Source organism: Vanellus vanellus (assembly GCF_965231255.1).
Source record: "Vanellus vanellus genome assembly, chromosome: 1".
NCBI classification, from domain to species: domain Eukaryota; kingdom Metazoa; phylum Chordata; class Aves; order Charadriiformes; family Charadriidae; genus Vanellus; species Vanellus vanellus.
The window spans coordinates 105,034,860-105,057,143 of record NC_138905.1 but is presented as its reverse complement, the minus strand read 5'-3'; the positions used below and the strand labels follow the sequence as shown (position 1 = coordinate 105,057,143).

The window sequence follows — 22,284 nt, the reverse complement described above, 5'->3', positions numbered from 1 at the left end:
GAAAGGCCAAGTTCAATCAAACCCAGGAGCCATCCCACCTCTCATGAAAAGCAATTGCTGTCCGCTGCCCTCAGGGCATGTGCTCCTGTACTCGGTGGAAAGCAGGTTTCACCATACATTAGGAAGTTCTTCACAGTTCAGGCAGACCTTAGGGCATCACATAGGCCCATCCAGCCTCCTCCCTCTTTGTCCAGTGGGAATCACAGAGAAGTGATTATCTTGGAACATATACAGATGCTTAAAAAAAGAGGGGATGATGGAAAAAAAAAACATTACACAAAGCCTCCTCACGTGAGCAACGGGTACACCCCACAGCTGTTAGCTTTGTTTTGCATATTTTACATATTTACATACACAAAATATTTCCAAACATCCCTGTGTTTATTTAAAACTCCATCAGTAACATGTCTGGCAGAACAGATCCAGTGCAAATATATTCACTGGATGACACTTCCCTGCATTGGTTTTATAATACATCGGGGGTCCAAAGCTGCCGCTACTGAAGTCAACAAAAAAAAAAATCCCAGGTTTCCAAAGGATGAAGAGCTAACTCTGTAATCCTGAAGTATTCACCTTACAGCAAAGGTCTTCAGCCAAACAGTCTGAAAATGAATGAGGCAACGCTTCTGAAACATTAGAGAAAGGGATTTTTTTTGCTCACATGTCACAGACACCAGTTGCTTATGGGTGGGTGGTGGGGGTGGGTTGGAACAGGAATAAATCCTTCGAAGGAAAGTCTGAACAGCTTTCCTCAGATGGTGTAGAGAAGCCAAAGAAACTGTTCAAGATCAGAAAGGGTAGGGGGGGTGTTGCCTTCTCCTAAAAGCATATTTCAGCTTAAAAACAGGTAGAGTGACACCCATGTACATGTTCATCTTAAGTGGCATTAGCTCCGATTCAGAAAAAGCCAAATGGTTACCTGAGAAAGCATTTAGCCATGAACGTGTCTGGTTTTGATTTGTAAGACCCCTCTTCTCTTCCAGCCCAAGCAGCCAGGCGGGGAACTGGGCAGCCCCACTGCCCCTGCTCCCCTTCTCTGGGTACCACACAACTTGAAAGCCTGGCCATGGGAAAGAGCATAGGGCTGGCTTCCCACATACTCCCCTGATGAGAAAGCCAAGGAGGATGACTGTGGGGGCAATGCTGCTGCTCCACACTGCCTCATCGAGCTTACTTGCCGGGTGGAGCCAGGGTCTGTCCCTCAGAGCCAGGGAATTAACTTCTCCATAAAAGCAAACCAGAAAGAAAGGGTGGGTGAAGAAGAAGCAGGGGTAGTTGTGCAACTCATGGTGTTCCCATTCAGCAATGGCTCTGTTGCTCAGCAGACAGACAAAGCAGGGCAGAAAAAGCATACCAGCAAGCGAGGAAGATTTTTCCAGACTGTCACCCCAAAAGTGCTTTACTGACGGGGCTCTACAGAAGTCTCCCTGTTGGCTTCTACACAGATGCCAAAAGATAAGTTCATACCTTTTACACTGGGCATTCAAGAGACTAGGGGGTTTCCCACTGAGAAACTGGCTTCCTTAAAGTTGAATTTTCTCTTTATCCATCTCCATCAGAAAAAAATAGAGTGTTATTCTTAAAAGGGAACAGATTTTTTGGGTTTGGCCAGATATAGAAATCTTTGTTGCTATATTTGGCTTCCAACGTAGGACTCTGCTTGCTGGTGGGAGGAGGAAATTAGAGCTGGTGTTATTCATAACTAAATGGGCATGAAAAACAAACCACCTCCCTTTGAACCTTGGTGCTACTATGGGCATTCACATAACAAATCATTTTCAAAGCCTGTGATACCTGTGTACACGCAACGGCCAACATCAAAACTTTATTACCCACTCATTTTCCCATAGTGATAAACTGTTGCAGATGTACATTTATTGTCAAGGCAAAGACATTGGTGTAGTTCCTGGTGTTGGTTTGTTGCTTTGTTTTGCTTTTTAAATGTCATTTCTCACTTGTCTTCAAAGAAAGCAAAAGTGATACTCTGAAGGAAAGACAATTACTGGAAGGCTGTGGCATCCAGTCCCCCTCCTCCTCCCAACAACCCCAAAAAAGAAATCAGCTAAATTAATCGGCATCCCAGCCCAACGCACAGCTCAGCTGTGAGGAATTCTCACCAGATGGCTTGGTCCCCACCCGGCCTCCCACGTCATGCAGGCAGCATAACCCCTCGGAGTCCGAGGTCTTGCCGGGACGACCGGCCCCACCGCGCCTGGGGTCTCCACAAAGGGCTGATGGCAACCCTGTCCCACTGGGGCTAGCCAGCCCCAGCAGCTGGCCCCCAGCCATGCTCGCCTCCCTCGCCAGCACGGAGGATGCCAGCCCCGTTCCTCACATTTTCTGGGGCATTTCCCCTGTGCCCGGTGGGCTGACCACTGCTGAGGTCACCTAGCTGGATCCGGGCTCTGAGGGAAGCACCTCCCCCAGGCACCAGGCTGGGGCCCAGTTTCCAGCTAATAACACCGGAAATGAGATTTATCCAGATGTAACCAATGAGATTCTCGATGGGCATTATGGTCATAAAGCCAGGTGAGTGACACTGCTTTGCATAAATAGAGGAGGTGGGTCATCATAAATAAATCAGCCACGAAATAACACTTACTCTTGAGCGTCCCTTCCCCTGCCCTCATTTCTTGACACAATGAGAGCACGTAGAAACAACCCCCATGAGCACCTGGAAACTCAGGCGTGGGGTGATGCAGCTGGACTCCTACTCTGGTGAGAGCAGCAGAAGTTACAGGGAGAAGAAAAACCACTTCAGCCAACTCATCCCCCTAGCTTAACGCACTCTTGCTTCCCAAAATACAATCTCTTCACTGCGGATAATTGTGATTGTTTTAAAGCAACAGGGCTCCCACATCTTTTCTCACAGACTATACTGCAGTGTACACAGCTCACTTCAGAGAAAGACATTTCCTGCAGTGTTTATCCTAAGTTTTCCATGACGCTTAGTTTACACCAATTTTCCGAGTCCTCACGTTATTCTGGTATTTTCTGATGGCTGTTACATCCCCCTCTCTGTCTTTCATGCATTAGCCAAGCGATCATTAGCCATTATTTGCTTATTTTTCACTGGTCCCGCATCCCATCTTCACCCTCCCTGTCCCTGGAGACTGCTTCTCTCCCGGTAGCTCCCAGCCCCACTCTGTCCTACAGGAGGCTTTTGAACCCAGTCTCCTCCTTTCCTGGCCTTCCTCTCCTTGAGTTTCTGGCCGGAAGCTCTCTCCATCTCTTCCTCACGGCCTAAGAAGGAAGAATACGGTGATTTTGCACAGAGAAAAAGTGCCCTGCTCGCTGTCTGGTCCGGGAAACAGGGCCTGGAGCAGGACGTATGGGGAAAATCCTGCTCATCTCCTGATGCTCTGAAACAGAGTACATCCCATATGGTCAGGATCTTCACAGGATTTTGCAACTAAGCTCTTTAACAGCTCCCTGCTGATTGCGTGCAAGTGGCAATTTTTCAAAAGCTCGGTGCTTGGCCAAAGTTTGGAGGTTTTTTCCCCCGCTCTGTTGGAACAGTAAATGATGTATCTGTGACCAAAACACCAAACCGTCAGCCCTTGAGCCAGAACACAGACATGCAAATATTTCTTAGTTAAACAGTTGTAAAATAATTTTAGCAAGGGCAAAGTTACCTCCTTAGTGGGAAACACTGAACTTTGCCAAAAAAAAAAAAAGTAATTTTGATATAAATAAGTTACATGAAAAGTCTCTACTTGACGATTGTCAATCTGCCAGAAAACAGTAAAAAGTGTCTCCCTCTAGGAAGTGTCAGGTAGTGGTTCTACTAGGTCTGATTGTAAAAGAGCCTCTAGTGTTAATGCAACTGAAAAAGATATTTTTTTTTTTAAAAAAAGAAGATAACATTCTAGCAGAAGCAGTTGACAGTATCTAAAGTGGAAAGCTAGTGCCTTCATGAGAGCCCTGTTTGAAATCCCTTCAATGCTAGGCTTTAACTCCATCCAGTTTTAGTAGAGAACCAGTTTAGAACACTTGTTTTACAACATTTCCAACAGAAGACAAACCCTTGGCTCTAAAATTTAATCTCATGAAAAAAATAGAAACTCAGAGTGCTGTAATTTACAAAGAGATTTATGAGTTCTTCAGTTGCATAAGAATAAAAAGAAAGCATTAGCTAATTGTTGAGATATACAGACCAAACCGAAAATGCTACATAAAATATATAACAATAAAATTCACATTAAATTATTTATTCAGTAATTAAAACAGTGACACTTTTCTTTATACAAAGCCCCCCCCCCATCAGTTTTGATGAGGGAGGCAAAAAAGTTCAATGGAGTTTTGAGGGAAGCAGGGTTAGAAAAGAGGTGGAGGGAGAAGAGGGACCCTGATTTGACTGATGGTTTTAAACAGCTACAAACAGCTAGCAGGGAAAGTGCAGCATAATTCTGCAGATACTTTACTAGATTACTGTAAACCTCAACTGCTATAAATATTGGTTGTCTATAGGTACTATCTACCTGAGCCCAAGCTCTCCAGAATCAATTCTGATTCCAACTGATGTCCACCAGTGTTGGACCAGACCCCAGGCCACCACGCTGTGCCAGCCAACACTGGACTGCAATTTAGGCATTCAAGGCTGGTCCCAATGCCATCGAAGTTTTCCAAAGACACTGAGAGGAGGAAGCAGTATTCAGGCTCCTGTATGCAAACAGCCATCATCAATGATGTACAGCTGATCCATCTTGAAGTCTTGTGCCTTTGAGCAGGTGCATGACATAACCGTGATGTTTTAATTATCCCCCTCCCTAAACTACCTTTATTGGCAGCTAAAACCACCCCGCATTTCACAGGGAACTCGAGCCCAGTTTTTACAGGTCACACCATGGTGTCATAGAGACTGTAGAGCAAGGACAGGGAGAGGGTCATAGGCACTGTGCAGACCAAGGGCAGCTAAAACACAGTTTCCAGGGACATCTCTAGTTCCCCTTGGCAACCAGTTCACCCTGTAAGACAGGGCCAGTGTAAACCTGCTAAAAACCCTTAATTTCAATATGTCAAGCAGTGGCTGCCTAACCATCTACATACAATGCTGGAGAGGATCATCTCTGCTCATAGTTCACCAGCTCAATGTTTGCAAGAAGATTGCTCCTGCCTCTCCTGTCACAGGGACTGGATTTTGACCTTGCTCAGGTGGGAGTCCCTTAGTTGTTAAAGGGACATCTTCCTGCATCACAACTGTCAGATTGTGCCCATAGGGCTAACATGTAAAAGCAGTATTTATTTTTAAATACCTTCCTGCTTTACATGAGACTTCTGTTCCAAACAACATGCATCAACTTTTTTAAAAAATCCACACGCAAACAATATTTATTATTCAAATACCCTTTAAAAGCTCAAAGGCTGACATATTAAAGCCAAGAAGTCAATTTTAAAAATATATATATATTTCTAAATCCTTTATAAGAAATATATGTTGCTGGTCCATTGATATGGAGAAAAGGCTTGTACCTGAAATCAATTAAAAGAATCATATTAAAGAAGATATGCTTGTCTGCTGAAAGGCAATATCTTGCACCTCTCTACATAAGCCTGCTGACTCCATAGTCATTTTTATGGATACAACAAATCAGGGGTTTTGAAAGTTGGGGTTTTTTGTTGTTGTTGTTGGGGTTTTGTTGTTGCTTGGTTTTGTTTTTTTACAAGTACAGAAAAATTCCATTTACTCCTGAGGTTACAGAGAATGCAATAAAATGCCTATATTTTCTCAGTCTCAGATGAGATTAATTTCATTTCCAAAGGACCTGCATTTGAAGCACGAGAGTGGAATGGAAGGAACCAGGTATAGCTACGTGTGTGTATATATATGTATATAAATATATACATACACACATATAAAAATGGTGAGAGGAGAGCACGACATACACAATAGGCTGGAAGCAGAAAGGCTGGATACGGGCAAGTTGATCCTAAGTGCAGTTGGGGGGAAACGTGACACTCCCCTCCTGCAACCTCTGCTCTCTCTGAAAGCTGTGATGAGGGATTCATCCTCAAAAGCATGTTTTGAGGCAGAAGCAGACGATTGAGAGGAAACTGCCCTTCACTGAAGATCTTCACACTATGAGAGGTATCAGATAAACTGATAACTGAATTTATGTGTCCGGTGACGAGAGGAATCAGAACAAAGTGCATTTTACTATCGCCAAGCGTAGCTTATTCAGCTCTCCAGAAATCAAATCTGCTGGGCGGTCAGTAGCTGCACTATTCCATCATCTTGTTGGGATGGAAATGCCCAGTTGAAACAAACTGGTATTTGCTTTCTAAAAATCGGTGGAGAGCTTGAACCCTCCCGGTCTTCAAATGAAGACACAAAAATTGACAGCAGACTTATTTCTCAACATTAGTAGGAATAAAATCAAATCCTGGACAGCTTTAAGGAGTTTAGTATGTAGATTTTCTTTAAATAAAACAATAATTTCCCTATGTTCTCCCAGAAATAGTGACAGAGTACATCATGTTTTATAAGTCCTCGCAAAATGAATCATCCACTTTCTTGGGACAGCATCAGAACGCACCACACACAAAAAGAACGAAACAACTCCTTTAGTAATGCATTAGGACACATAACTTGTCTGTGACCTGATTTTAAGGGCCTTTTTTTCCTAACTGTGGAAACACGAGCAGTCTTAACATTTCTGTTTCTTTCTTCCTGCCATCAATTCTCCATAACTGCAATGTTGCGAGCAAGCACTCCCCTCCTCTTTCAAGAGCAAAACCATCGCAGCATCTGCTTCTCATAAGCACATTTGTGCGTGTATATAAGTGTGCGTGTATAGGAGAGAGAAAGAAGGGGAGAGAGAGAGAGAGAGAAAGAAGAAAATCTGCTGAATTTAACTTAAAAGTTTGTCACAGGGAAGGAATTTTTTTTCCCATCCTTTGACTTGCAGAACATAGAAGTAGGGCTACCGCTATGCACTTGTGCTTCTACTTTCAAACTCACTGGGGATGGTTAGTGACTGAGGAAAAAAAATGAATTTATTTGACTTTCAAAGTCAGTTGATTGGTACATGAATGGCTATAGACAATAGCAGATTTTTATTGGCACTCGTCTCCCAGAGCCTACAGAGCAACAGGAGTTCCTTCAGCACACTCACAGGTTCAGCAGTGGAAACTGGGCTCCTAACAGTAGTCCTTGAGGTGGAAGAGGCAATAGCTTCACCACATATTCATCCCCACTACCCATCAACTCAATAAAACAACCCAGAAAGGGATTAAAGGGATTCCAGTGCAAACTGTGGGCCTGTTTTTTCCTGTCCCATCGTGCTTTGACATCCATAGGGAACAGGAGGAGGTCCCTCATCAGCTGAACTTGCAAAGAGGAAAGCAATGAACAGACTGCTCTTGCTAGACTTTAAACTGTTTCAGGAAGCCAAACACACTACACCTCAAAAAGAAATGTTGCCTTTTCTTTTGCTCCCCACCCCCCCCCCCCCCTCCAGCCCTGAAATTCAAATAGGATACGTTGCCTCTTTTCCTTCTAGCTTTGCCAAGACCAGAAAAAAATAAAATAAAAAAAAGTTTGGATTTTTTTTTTCCTCCCAGTGTTTCTAATACTGTCAGAATTCCTAAGTCTGAAGTCTTATTCTTGAGACATTTCCTGAACTATAGTGTCCTGATAAGAAACTGGACTGTGGCAGCTATTACTACGTCTCCTCCTATGCAGTTTTCCCATTGCACTACAAATTCCTTGACAAATTGAGGACCTAGCTCCACCAGAGCAGCAATAATGTATAGAACTGGCATGAGTGTGAAATTAAGAGAAAGAAAAGCTGATGGACTACAAAGATGAAGAAAATAAACCTACCACATTTAATTCAGCATCCCAACACAAAAACTACAACCCTGCTATTTTAAAGTAATATTTGAGCATAGTCCATTCAGCACTTGTACGCTGTCTGAAACTTCAAATTAGCAAGGTATACACTGAAGGGTCTTGCCAAATTGTGACTTAATCTTAATGCCTCCAGTGCCAGCGTGTCAAGCCCTCTCACATGGCAAGGGAGAACGCTCAACACCTCACAGGATCAAGTTCAAAAAGCCTGGAGAGAAGCAGCAGCACAGGGAGGGAGGCCTGAACCTTGGAGTGGCATGCACATCCCAACACTCCCCCTCCCCTTTTCACACACAGATCCATGTGGTCTCCACCTGACAAACCTACATTTACAATGCTTGTTGCCTTAAAATTAAACTGTTTCTTATCTCAGCCATGTGTTTATGCCTTGGTTTTCATTTAGCTGGTTTGCCTTTCAGACAGGGATGTCTAAAGACAGTGGTAACATATCTATAAGAGGTTATGAGAGCCTTGAGAAATATTAAAGAGGGACCATGGGTGCAGAGTAGAAAGGCAACATCTCCAAGCAATAGCTAGGATCTGGTAACTCAGGCCCCGATCCAGTGCTCAGCCTCACCTAAGCACATATTGACACTCACACTGGAGTCACTTGGGTTGGGCGTGGGGGCTGACCCAGCTACAGCCCATTGCAGGACTGGGGCTGTCAAAGGTAATCTTGCAGCCCTGACTCAGGATTGCATCAGACTCACCTTGGCTTCAACTAAAGTCCTTATTATGCAAGTCAGACCCAAGGCCTGGGCCAGAAATAGGGTTTCCCAAACATCTTGCAGAGCACCGTGGCTAGACACGGCCACATCGTTTCCAAGTTCAGATTCTCACCCAGATGGCAGCCAAGCCCGAATTTGTGCACGCTGAGCACATGCAACTTCTTAGGAAATTCAAGAGCTGCAGCTGGGACCTCGAAAGGCCCACAGCAAATCTTAGGTTAGACAAACAGATTTTGAAGTCAACAGGAGCTAAAAGTTTCAGCGTTTTTCTTGAGATGCTCAGCAGACAGATGAGGCCAGTTGAAAACATTCTGTTTCCATAAGTCACACGATTTTATAAAACTGCCATTTCTTTCCTGAAAATTGGTAAGTTACCACCCTTGAAATGACTTAGCTGAAAGTCTTGCCTCATGAGTTAAAATAAGAGTATACTGATATTCATAAGCACTACGAGGGCCTGAAACATAACCCATAGGGATCTGTGTTCAACAGCTTCAATGGATCATGGATGAGGCCCAAATTCATGTCTGATTTAAATCCTTAAGAGTATTTGGTCCGTTTTGAAAGAATGGATGGGTTGGAAATGCAGTTCCTGTGACCCAGGGCTTTGCTCCATGCTAAAGTTGTTTGCAAGTTTGACAATCAGCACAGCACAAAGCCACCTTTAAAAACAAGAAAAGAAAAACGCCCTTAACTACACTCTAACGCCAGCAGGAAAAATATTTGGCTGAAACTTTTGGTGAGAATTATACTTGCTTAAGCTAGAACAAAAGGACAAAAACATCAAAATCTAGTAATGTGGAAACAAGGAAGGTTTAGCTCTTTAAAAAGAAAGGAAAGATAGACATTTGAGGTAACAAAACAAAAAAAAAAAAAACAAAATGCACAAACACATCACAGACATCTAAAAATAGCATTTTATACATTTTTTGCCAGTGCTTCTCTGAGAGCAAGTTCTTTAAACAGAACTTAACAATTTTACAATTTTTTTTAAAAAAATATGTCATCCTAAAATAGCCCATCAATCCTTACCCAAACTTTCTGTATTTCTACAAAAATAGATGCACAAAGAGCTACAAAATACTGTATTCCTGAAAGGAGGCGCACTGTAATCAAGGGAGAGTCTTTTTCCTGACAATTGGGACTGTTCATAAAAATATCAAGCTGAACAAAACAAAACACTGTTAAAGGAGCAGAAAGGAGTTAGGTTGCCCAGCTGCAGCAGGCTCAGATGAGGAAAGAAAGAAAAGTTAGGGATTTGGTTTTTTCCAAACACTGTGGGACCCATAAATGGCCTTACAAACAAAAGGCTCAATAGCAAAACCAGAATGGTTGGCTCTTCATCTTCATGTGTGTCCTTTGCCCCATGAGGAGAAGTCAACAACTGTTATATCGCCCGCCCAGCTGTGCTTACTCCAGCTCTAGCTGGTCTTAATTTAGATGAACTTCAGAACCAAGAAGTTTCCTTGCTCTTGTCCTGATGCTGTAGACCTACATTTCAGAAAAGAAAAGAAAAAAAAATTAAAAATTTGATACAGCTTTTACCTCCCCCTCCCCAAGCAACTGAAGTCAGGATAAACATTCCTGATTTGAAAAAAAAAAAAAAAAAAAAGAAAGAAAAAACAACCCCACAACTTACCAGCCTTGTGGACCTGTTAGCAACTTTGCTATTGCTCCCAATTTTATAGCTTATGTGGGCTAAGCTTAAATGACACTTAAGTTTTAGACTGGCTCAAGTAGCTCCGGAATGCTGATAAAATCCTGTGTGCGTTTCTTTGCTTTTGCCTCATTTGGAGCGTGGCATGGCGTGATAAAATCCTCCACCAAGGTCTGCACAGACAATCCAGTACACAAAAGAATAACTTTTCCTGATAGGGGCCAACCACAGATCCTACCTCTTTTAGAAAAGGCATGTAACGCTTTAGGATCTCACAGTTTCTATGGCATTTCACCTTTTGGAGGAGAGAGAAAAAAATGTTCCTGCAGCAAGTAAAAAACCCAAATAATTTCAACTACAGAGTGTCAGATTTTTAGCCAAGAACGGCTAGCACTTCCACATGGGAAAAATTAATGATTTTCAGCTTGCATTTGTTAGGAGTTCCTCTAACATTTTCCTTTATAAAAAGTGAGGACTATCTAATAAATGTGGTGCTATGTAGTGGCTTTAGCATTACAGACTTGGAACCTGCGTTATAATCTGGGATTCCTCTGCTCCAGAGGGATTCAATCTTCGCTAGATTTACACCCAACAGGGTGTATACCTAAAATCCAGACAATAGAGGGGGAGGTGAGGATGAAACTTCCCAAAGAAGATACGTTCTTGCTCATTTATAGGGAAAGTAGAAAGGAGAGAGGTGCAGGCGCATATTTTAAGAGGTACCAAGGCACTTAGGCCTCGCTGATTTAAAACCTGCCCCTTGATGTTTTGAGCCAAGCAAATCACATTTCATGAAACGAATGTGCACTTCCCACTATAAATCATCATTGCTATACAGACAGCAACGCTCTGCTCTGTGTCGTGCTATATACTGCCCTGCTACATAGTGTACCAAGACCAATGCATCAACTACCTGAGCTGCTAAGAATTTAGGGCCAATTTCACCACTAATGTAAGTAGGCACAACTCCAGACTTCAATGATGCTGCAACCACTGAAGCTCCACATTCATTTGACCATTAACCTGTGAAAACTGACAGATCCACATGCTAAGCGTGGATCTCATTTCCATACCTAATCACATACTGAAAGACAAAGGAAGACCTACATGTTTTCAGAAAGCCTAACAGGCGTGATGGGTTCAGAATCTGACCACCACCTCCTTGTTTCAGGAGTATAAACAGTTAAGTCTTTAATAATGATCAGCATCGTTTCAGAGTTGAGCTACAAAGCAATTAACAGGAACATAAAAGATGACAGCACATGGCTCTATCCCTGTGAGGATTCCCAAGCAGTGTCCAAACACTTGGGGTGTCCAGCAGTGAACAGATGTGGAAAGCAGAGCACACAGGTGTGGTATGCCAAACCCTGTTCAGTGGCTTTCTGCTCCATTTCACATGCACTTGCACCTATTTTTTTAGATTGGAAAAAAATGGGATATCCCTCAAATAAAGCATGCCTATAAAAACATGTTCAGAGGCTCTTTAACTCAGTGAGGATGTCTCCTTGTTGCTTAAGAGTTACTAGTTTTCCTGGCAGCATCGTTCACAGGCAGAGTCATCATAAACTCCTAGTTTCCTTCAAAGCTCCCTCAAAGTTAGCGATGACAATTTTGCGTTATTTTTCCCTTGCTGTTTACAATTTTTTTAAACAAGGAAGACCAAAAAAAGAAAAAAGCTGGGGGGGTGGGGGTGTGCGTGGGAGTCGGACAGCAGAAACCTTTCAGAGTGTAAGGAAGTCATTTAATTTCACCAGTGGAGCACTAAAGGCCAGCAGAGGCAATGGAAGCTGATGAGAAGAGAAACAGGTTAAATGGCTCCTAGCAGCTTAAAAAAAAAAAAAAAAAAAAAAAAAAGACACACATTTGTTTAAGAGGATGTCCACCTGAGAGCAGCAACTGTGTAGGAGTGGAATAACCAGCTGAACAGACACCTTCCTAGTTAAGTGTCTTTGCAACAAACAGAAATAACTGTAACAAGGAGGTTTAAGGTATTGTTATTAAGGCTAAACAGCCATGAAAAACAATCCAAAAAACCAAAGTTGCCTTAGTTACAGAACTGAATGTGGAACACTTCCCGTGCCTTTTCCTCATTATATTCCCACCTCTTTCATGGCAAGGTTACCTGCAGCCCTACTATGCTGTCCACATGCAACCCTGCTAAATAACCAAAGGCTTTCACTTGCAGCCTGCTGCAAGAACATTTTCCTCTTAGCAAAGAGACATCCTTGCTTGTGTTGCATGAGTCACTATTGCCACAGCAGCACAACTCCCCATCTCTGGGATATCACCATTATCAGAATGCAGGTTCTGTGGAAACACCTAAACACACGTAATGAGTTGTGACAAACTCATGTGACATACGTGAACAGAGGCAGCCCTACAGAAGGCAATAGTACACTGACCGCTCAAATTCCATATTCAACAGGACACGCTGACCTACAGGCATTTCCAAAAGTGGACTTTCCATCGTTAGCCAGGACTAAAGGTTGTCAGTTAATTCACCTAAATTTAAAGTGCATAACTTTGCGTGACAGAGGATGCGCACCTCAATTTTAAGATAGACTTACGGCCCTCAGACCTGCCAAAATCCTGCTCTGCATTTAGTGTGCTGGGGCTACGGGAAGCCTCCTCCAGCACATCTGTCCAACAGCAGGACAGGATATCCTCCTAGGCTCTGCAGTAGCAGGGCGAGTTTTCCCGCTCGCCTCCCCATGGGGCTCCCTGCAGACCCGGCAGCCGCCAGCGCAGCCGGATCCGACTGACCACCTGAAGCACCCGGCGTGCAGGGCAGCCTCCTGCCCTGCTCCAGAGGAAAACACTGATGACCGAAACCACAAGCTCCACTGCAAGACAGCGATTCCCCTCCTCACCCCCCTGGTCTTGAGTGCTCAACTCGGCTTGTACATCCTTAACGTAAACACGAGGATTTAGCCCCAACGCTGTGGGATTAGGGCTGCTGCAACGCTCTGTGGGTATGTCGTGAACCTCAGTCAATGCTGGCAGAGCATTGCTTGTTTTGCTCGACATCGGCAGGGCAGGGAAATATGGCCTAAAGAACAAGCACGTCGTGCTTATATCAATGTGTTTATACCAATGATTGATATAAACCACTTTTATATTACGCGTTATAGTTTGGACACTTCAGCTTCGGAAAGACAGTGCATACCAGCAGCCACAAACGTAACAGGTTTTAATAAATTTTGATGCACACTAGCATTTTCTTTAATGCCACTTGTACCAACAAAGCAGCTTCTAAAAGGGTTAATTTGCAGCACACAATGTGAGGATTAAGCCACATTTAATGGGAATCAGGTAGCTAAATCCCTCTTCATTCTCTAAAATAGGACCATGTAAGTTCAAACAGATGTGCAAGACAGATCGATACTTTGTTAGCTCCATGAATGGCGATGCGCTGATGTCCCACACAATGTGTTCTGAAACATAAATTCCCGAACTATACGGTGCATGCAAAGGGAACCCCCTCTTAACCTTTGAAGTGATCCAGCATCATCCATTCATGGGATCGAGTATTCGGCTTAGTGTGGCAGAGATGCAACAATGTAGCTGGAAGAGGGTAAGATTACAGCCAGCCTGCCCTGATCCCAACACTTATCATTCCATATAATGCAGCGTGAGGAATTTTGCAAATGTTTCTATAATCGCGTGTGACAGTAGCACAAGAAATGTGATCCACAGTAAGTGGGGGGAAGGGAGTAATTTTCTTACCTAAAGGGCTCTGAAAAGCAATGTCTAGGTAGATACCAAATCAGCTTTTTTATATAAATCATCTGAAGCTCACGGAATCAGATATGACAGCTCCACAGGTTGATGTCTTTTATTCTCCAAGGCCATATGAGCAAACTGAAGTTTTCTTGCCACTGTGGCCTTGCCCTACTCTGGAGAAACCACTTCTACACCACAGAAAGCCAGTACTGTCTTTCAGGCTCTTCAGTTTTGAGCCTTTCCGTTGAGACTGCCGTCTCACATTAGAGATAAGTGTAATGAAATTCTATGTGATGTGGAGACTTATCCAGTATAATCCTCCCCTGGAGCAGACATGGAGCAAGAAAAGCTTCACCTACGCTGGTGAGTTCTGGATGCAATGCAGTGTGGCGCTTCAGCAGCGCCCTTCTCGCCTCTGCAGCACAACACACCTTCCCTGGGATGAAGACATCATTTGACACGCACGCAAAACACTGGGGCAACTGAGCTCCCTCTTTTCACCACGACCACCCCTTGCACGCCTGTCACCAAAGCATTTCCCTCAAATCTACAAGCTGCAGGCAAGGCTGAAAGGGGACCTCAGAACCTTCCCACCCTTCCCAGCAAGCCTCTGCTTGGAGAGCACAGGAGGGATGAGCGTACAGGGTAAGAAAGCAAATAATCGTAACGTCACGGGCTACCACGACCCGCTGTGTGTCACTGCTTGCTCCCTTGTTTCCAAAGCCTTATGTACCAAACTGGGGCTGCCCCATAAGGTTGGTACTGTTGTGTTCCAGTGCAAGGACGTTTTGAATAGTCACAAAGAAGCGAGACATTGGTCTGCTGAAACCCTCTGTTTCCGCAAAGCAGTCACACGTTCCCCTCTTTCTTTTCCCCCACAGGAACTCATGGACTAAAACCCACACATCAGGCATGGGCCAGAAATCAACAGTTCAGGCCCTCTCTGCTGCCTCCCACACCGAGCAGACAACTACAAGCCACGGTTAAGCACTGACAAATCAGGATCCTGACAAAATCAAGCATCCGACTCTACCCTTCCATAGGGATTCTCACAAGGAGAAGGCAGCACCAAGCAAAGGCCGTGTTAGTCCTGTAAGGCAGTGCTAGGACCCATAATCCTTTTTGAGGTACTGTGCTCTTCCAGGAAAAGAGAAAAAAGCACCTGCTTTATTAGACGGTACCGCTACCAACAAAGTAGCGGTAAGCAAACCAACCGGCCCAGCACTGAAACAACTCACAGCCTGGGCTGGACGTATACCTAAGCCATATAGTGGTTTCTCCTGGCTAACAATCCCTTACGCAGTTCTCATCTCCATCCCCAAAAGGTAAGTGAAATACCAGAGGTCTGGAGCCAGACTGCTGAGGCTACTGTCAGAGCAGGGGACTCGTCCCCTCTACCTGTGGCAGTGACAATTTGCTCACGTTTCTGAGAAGGCAGCTCACTCCCATTATGGAATTTGTCAGAATGGCGAAACTTGAGATCCCAGTCTCGTCAGATTACACCCAAAAGCACAAAATGTAATTCATCTTCTATCATTGGCATGGCTGGAAATATTAATAGATATAAAATTGTCAAGTGTTAAGAACCCTATTACACTTTTTCTTAATTTCTTGAGGCAGGAAATGGCACGGTATTTAGAAGAGATTATTGGTTCCCAGTTGCTGTTAAGGGAAGAGAGAGAGATTCGTGTTAGGTTAGCTCAGTTATAATCAGGTTTTGGGTTCGTGTTATTTCATATTTAAGACGCAGCATTTTTTTCTCTACCAATTCTTTGTTCCCCTGCACACTGATCAAAGCAAGGCAGTGCTCCTCACACATTGAATCGGTTAGAGCTATCAAGAAGACAGACAAACAGATACCTGAAGGAAAAAGGGAGAGAGATGCAAACCTAGTACTTCCTTAATAAATAACATAACGTGTTTAAGAAGTACTAATCTGCAAGGATTGCTGCTGGTCAGGTAAGTACCAAGCAGGAAAAGGAGACCTTAGTAGTGCATAAGAGCTCCAGGATGGGTGTGCTGGAAACCGTTAGTCACCCATCACCCGATCGCAAGCAACTATGAACAACGAGGGCTGCCAGACCGCTCCTAACTCCGAGATGACCGCCTGCCAGTCGATGCTTGCAGATGCAGATGTAGTTTATGGAGGCCGTCCTACCGCTACAGACCCTTCAGTAAAATGAATCTAATTCACAGACCTCTGCCTAGATCCTACGGAAAGTTTAGTTTGATGGCGAGCACGTGTCAACCAGCATCTCTACTCTCTATGTGACACCTGGATACTACACAGGAAGGAAATGCTGATCTGTTCCAATTTAGATGAGCAAGATGCAATCCTCCTGTACTGACAAGTTATTAGTTCAGTCCTCATTGGAGCTATATTTTGGTGAATGCACATATGAACTAGCTGAACGAGCTGGAAGCTTCCACATGGAAGTTTAATTAACCATTTCCCACAAGATTTAAACAAAAAAACCCCACGTATCATGTCACAACTCATTTGGCTTAAATGGGACCAAGGCAGACAAAGGTCTCTCAACAGAAGGCAGCGAGAGCTGGATGTTTCACAGCTCATCTGCCCTGACCGCAATTTCAGGAGGGATTCCCACCTGGAAATATATTTGGAGAAGGCTCTGAGAACAAGCCCTGCTTCAGCTGCAGGGAGTCCACTTCTTTGCTCGAATTCTTCCTGCTAAAACAAGTCACAGACACAAACCAACCAACCATCTTACCTGTGTCAAACCCAAAACTTGGCACAATGTCCACTGTTCCATGAAAGGCTCCAGCCCATGCTGAGGTAGCGCCGGTGACAGCAGCGGGATCTGTCTTTGTCACGTCACACTGGGGAGCAGGAATCCTGGCTGCACGGACTGAAGGCATCAGCAGGGACCCGTACCGGGGGTCACGGTGCGAGCTGGGATGGTGATGGTGCATGTGTGGATGAGGGTGATGGCGATGCATGTACACGTCATGCATGTGTGCATACGAAGGGCTCACCTGAGATGCTAAAGGATAATGCCAGGATTCAGATGCAGCAGGGGGAGGAGGTGGGGCAGTCTGATGAAGGCCGTGTCCTGGCCAGCTGCTGGGATCTGGTGTTGGGAAGGTGCCTGGTGCAGTAACAGGGAAATCGGGGTGTACTCCACTTAAGCATGGTGGAGGGGGAGGCTGATAAGAGCTGGTCCAAAATGAAGTTGGGAAACTGCTCCTTTGGCTTGAAATTGTTGAGCTTTCTGGTAGAGAGGAGAGAAATTAAGTATGACTGAAGATGAACAACAAATTTAATGACAAAACCCCCACAATGATTGTCTACTCTCTGAAATTTCTAACACTGAACTCAAGCTTCCTCAGCAATCACAGAATCATAGGACAGTTGAGGTAGGAGGGCACCTCTTGAGATCATCTAGTCCAATCAAGTGGGGTCACCTAGAGCAGGTTGTTCAAAACCGCGTCCAGTCAGATTTTGACTGAGATACAAACTCCACAACCTCTCTGGACAACCTGTTCCAGTGCTTAGCCACCCTCAACAATTTAAAAAATAAAAAATAAGTTAAAAAAAAAAAGTGTTTTCCTGTGTTCAGATGGGAGTTTACTGTTCTCTAATTTGTGCCGACTGCCTCTTGTCCTGTCAGCAAGCATTGCTGAGGAGACCCTGGCTCCCCCATCTTCATTCCTACCCATCAGGTATTTATACATATTGATAAGATCTCCCCAAGAAGACTTGTCTTCTCCAGGCTGAAGAGTTGCAGCTCTCTCAGGATCTTGCTACAGGAATTATGAGGAGAGGCTAACTCCTGACCAGACCAGAACGCATCATTTAGAAAGGCGGCTGTTGTGGCTGTAAATGCTTCTGCGGACAGAAAACCAGGTCACACTGCAGAATAGAAAACATTTGCCTAAAGGAAGAATACCAGATCTTTTCAAACTAATTGCAAGCTTTGATGGGATAAAGATCATATCTAACACACTTATATTAGTCCCTTATAGAATATATGATGCTGCCCTGTACCCAATAGGATCGCACAAGCAGAAACATCCATGTAACTGAAAGAACTTTTTGCCAGAAAGAAAAGACTCGCTGCTTCTTACTGCTAGGGCTCAACTTATATTTAAATGGATTCCGATGCCTCTACATTATGAAATCACATTCTAAAAATTCCTCTTTTGATGGAACAGTTAGTGTTTTTGATGTGTAGGAAAGTATTGGCATCTCCAGTCTCACAATCCTCTTGCCAGATCATGTTTGAAAGTACTGCTTCATGCAATATGTCTCAGCTCAAATAGGGGTTTTTTTTGGTCAACGATGGAAACATAAAAATACAGGATTTCACCTCTGATGAAAGAACAGTCATAACAATAGGCTACAGAAAAATAAAGCCAGGGAAGTTTAATATTTGACGAGGCGAGGAATCCTCTGTTCCTCATATAACATTTACAAAAATATTTATATTATTTTTTTTAAATGACCTTTTGTTTTGCTTTGTTTAATAAGCAACTGCAATGAGACTTGGGTGAAACACCATTGAGAATGAACAGATTCTTCAAACGCTCCTGCCTCTGAACTTTGCTTACACAAAAATATTTTGGAAGCAAAAACTGTGAAAGCGTTTTCTGACTGCATCACTAGGATACTCACATATCTGTTTCAAAATCCCAGAAATTTTTCCACATATCAATTGGCTTTGATTTAGGCAGATTATTGAGCCCAATTAACTTCTGATATTGGCAATAAACTTTGCAAATGCACTATGGAGAAAAGTAGAGAACTTCCCGTTGTGCCAAACTGCTTCAGAGGCTGCAAGCTTATCTAGCAAACTGTACTCCAACATGGCTTTCTTCAAAAGGTTGCTTCTTTTTTAGCAATGTATTTCTATTGTAATTCACACTAGAAGGATCACGGAATTTTCAGAGTTGGAAGGGACCTCTAGAGATCATCTAGTCCCACTCCCCTGCTAAAGCACATTACTGCCTAGAGCACATTACTCAGGACTGCATCCAGGCGGGTCTTGAAAATCTCCAGAGAAGGGGACTCCACACCCTCCCTGGGCAGCCTGTGCCAGTGCTCTCTCACCCTCACCGTAAAGAAGTTTTTCCGTGTATTTGAACGGAACTTCCTGTGTTCTAACTTCAAGTATATAACAGAAGCCTCACCACCCCTCTGAAATCAGTATTGTTCCTTGTTTGTAAATTATGCCTTCCTTGTTACAAGGGATTAGGCTGAGATAGAGAGTGCATGTGGCTTACAATGTTGGCAGCAGGGGTGACCAAAAAAAAAAAAAAAAGAAAAGCAAAACCAAGCTTCTTCATGTCCAGTCTGTTGTTTTCCTCACTGCTTAACAGAGCAGCACACTTGACAATGCATTGCCAGTATTCTGGAAAATTAATCTCTGTAATCGAGAGTTTTTGGAAACTATCTGGCTGTTATCTGCACGGAAAAGCCCTAAATCCAAACCATCTCACTTCAAAAAAGCACAGAAAACCACAAAGTATCTGCAGCATGACTTTAATACCAGGAGAGAGCACTTTAAACCACCGGATTTGCCAATACGAATTCATCCCGCATTGCATACCAGCTTGCCTTTACCAATCATGCAGAAGGTCTCGGCCACAGAAAATATGTTTGGTTATCTCCGTTTTTCAAACCTGTGCACATTTCACAAAGCCATTATCGCTGTCAGAAACTGTCATGGATCAGCCCTCATGAGACCTCACTGAGTGCAGAGGCCAAACTCACTGATCAAGGTCAAGTCTTGTCTCTGGACGTACAGGGTCCACCCAGGACATACGAACACGCAGGAAAACTTCATCCGCTCTGAGTGCTCACAGAGGATGCTACTAAATAGTAAGTGTCCAGCAACCCCATCAACAAGAACCATCTCTCTGTTGAACCATAACCCCCAACCACCACACATTTCCATGGCGTTTGAATGCTCTCCTTTCCTTCCCTCCTGTAAAACAGTGAGTACAACCAACTGTCTTTACAGATACCATCATGTCAGACACCTGGCCTCTATGGGACGTGGCAATGAGGAAACAGCCATCTCAGCACTGTCCTTGAGAAAGAAAAAAAAAAAAAATAACCTGAGTAGCTTCCACAGGCTTTCAGGAGGCGGGAAGAAGGCATTTAACAGTTACCACAACCTCCTATTCTAAGTACAGGGAGGCAGAGAGATGGCAACATCTCAGATACCACGAAGTGGTGAATAACGCAAATGTTCATGGTGGCTGGCCGACACGCACTGAAAACATGCCAAAGCGCACATGCTATAAAGACAACAATGTATGGAATTTTCTGTAGTGCAACATTACTTCTCAAGGAAGGAGGGAAAAAACAAAACCCAAACCAACCAACCAACCAAAACAAACAAACAAACAAAAACAACAAAACCCAAGAAAGAAACAAACCTGAACACTTTCAGCTAGGAAAAACATGTTGATAAAAACACCATTAAGGTAACATTAGATTCAAGGTATCATTAGCCCCTGCAAAAGATTTCAGGTAGCTGCACCTCCAATTGAATATTCAAAGTCCATATTACCAGACCCTGTTGTAGGGAACTATATTGTATAAAAAGACAGTTTTGAAATTAATTTTAGTCTAACTGATCAGTATTTTCAACATAAAAAAGACAAAACTTGCTCTTTTCAGGACAACAGGCTCTATTTTCTATAGACAAGCAAAATCCCTCCTCAAAAGAAAAAAACCCACAGTATCAGCTTAATGATGAAATCACAGTTTCCTCTTCCATCAGGACACTAAAAAAACCAAACCTAAACAAGATTAAAAAAAAAAAAAAAGAAAACAGAAAACATTACTAATCTGGCCTCTCAGGTAAAGGAGAAATAACGCAGTGAGCTGAGTAGCCAGTTCATACCCACACACTTTCAATTTAAATCTGTAGCTTCCAAAATAGCTATTGCAAATGCAAAAGCTTTTTTTTTTTTTAATTTATCTTTGAGTAATTTATTGACAAAAATTCTGACTGCCCATGAATATTATTTATTAAAGATCTTCAAGCTAATGTGTCGTGTCAAACCAGGACATAATGTTATTTTAACTTCTTTACGTAATGGGATACAAATTCACATCCATTTGCTGTAACGGAACATCTTTGACAACTGGTACATGAACCAGAAGACCATGGTGTTAGCATTGCTCCTTCCCCACTTTTTTCAAGCAGGCACGTTTCAGAAACTCATTTGGGCCTGATAAAACTCTTGTTGGCTTCTCTTCTCTGGCAAAGCAAATACCCTCTGCTTTCTCAGCATCCGCAGCACAGAACCAAGCCGAGCAGCCTCCCCGGGGAGTTTCCTACGGCTTCAGCAGGTGCAGCGGCAGCAGAGGGCATATCCCCTTACTTTATTCCCGGAAGGCTTTCAGGACACGCAGACCTCCGTTCCCCGCCAACGGCACGGGGCACACCAGGTCAGGAGGCAGCATGGCTGAAGAACCCTTATGCCAGGCTACCCTGTCCCCTGCGGAGCCCTCTGGGGAGGGCTGTGCAACCACAGGGGGAGCCAGGGACAAGCAGCAGGGTACGTCTGAGGCCAAAGAGAAGACACGCAACCCCACCCATGGGATGTCTCCGAGCTCGTCAAGAGGGCTTGCTGTAGGCATGGGGTCTCTAGGGACAGCCTTGATCCCATCTCTAAAGCATTTATAGCCTGTCTGGGCCATTTATAAATGCTCCAGTCTCCTTTTTAGTAAGCATAGGTTCAATCCTGCTCTCAGTCGAGTCGACGGAAAATTTCCCATTAACATTAATGGTCCCGGCTCAAGCCATAAATTCCTCTAGCTCCCCAGCCACTTCTGCTGACCTTTACTTAAACTTCCTTGGATTTGTCATCATCCTTCTGGAAAGCAAGTCCTGTGCTATTTTTCTCTTCACAGTGGTTTCCAAAAATCCCATCTCTCTTTATTATCTGTGACTTTCATCAATACACTCTCACCTCAATATCACTGATTATGAACTCCACCACCCCTACAAGGATCCTCACGATATCTCTCTCACTGAACCCGACGCACACGGCCATTACTCACAACACGGAGTTCGTGTCCCTTTGCCAGTCCACATAAGGACATGATCAGAAATAATGCAGCTGTGGATCTGAAAAACTACCCAGACTGCCACAGTCAACAAATGGAAATAGCATCTTGGCCAGCACGATTTCTCCAGTCACCTTTGTTGAAATCTTATCTGTAAGGTCTACCTAGGATATCTGGCGAGATCTGCTCCTTGTTACGTTGATCATGCTTATACACATTGTCAGACGTGAGTGCTATGGCAGTATCAAATGTCTTGCAGCACCTACTCCCTGCTCGG

General features: G+C 43.8%; 1 protein-coding gene across 1 annotated transcript in view; it reads right to left on the bottom strand.

Annotated features, from left to right (window-relative positions):
* Positions 1-4,094: 4,094 nt before the first annotated feature.
* Positions 4,095-22,284, bottom strand: part of VGLL3 (vestigial like family member 3) — a 28,677-nt gene continuing 10,487 nt past the window's right edge. Inside the window, exons 3-4 of the mRNA XM_082498845.1 lie at positions 16,693-17,193; positions 4,095-10,071 (exon numbers count right to left, since the gene is read on the bottom strand). Coding sequence (XP_082354971.1) covers positions 10,028-10,071; positions 16,693-17,193 — 545 coding nt within the window. The 3' untranslated portion in view covers positions 4,095-10,027. The remainder of the gene's footprint in view (positions 10,072-16,692; positions 17,194-22,284) is intronic.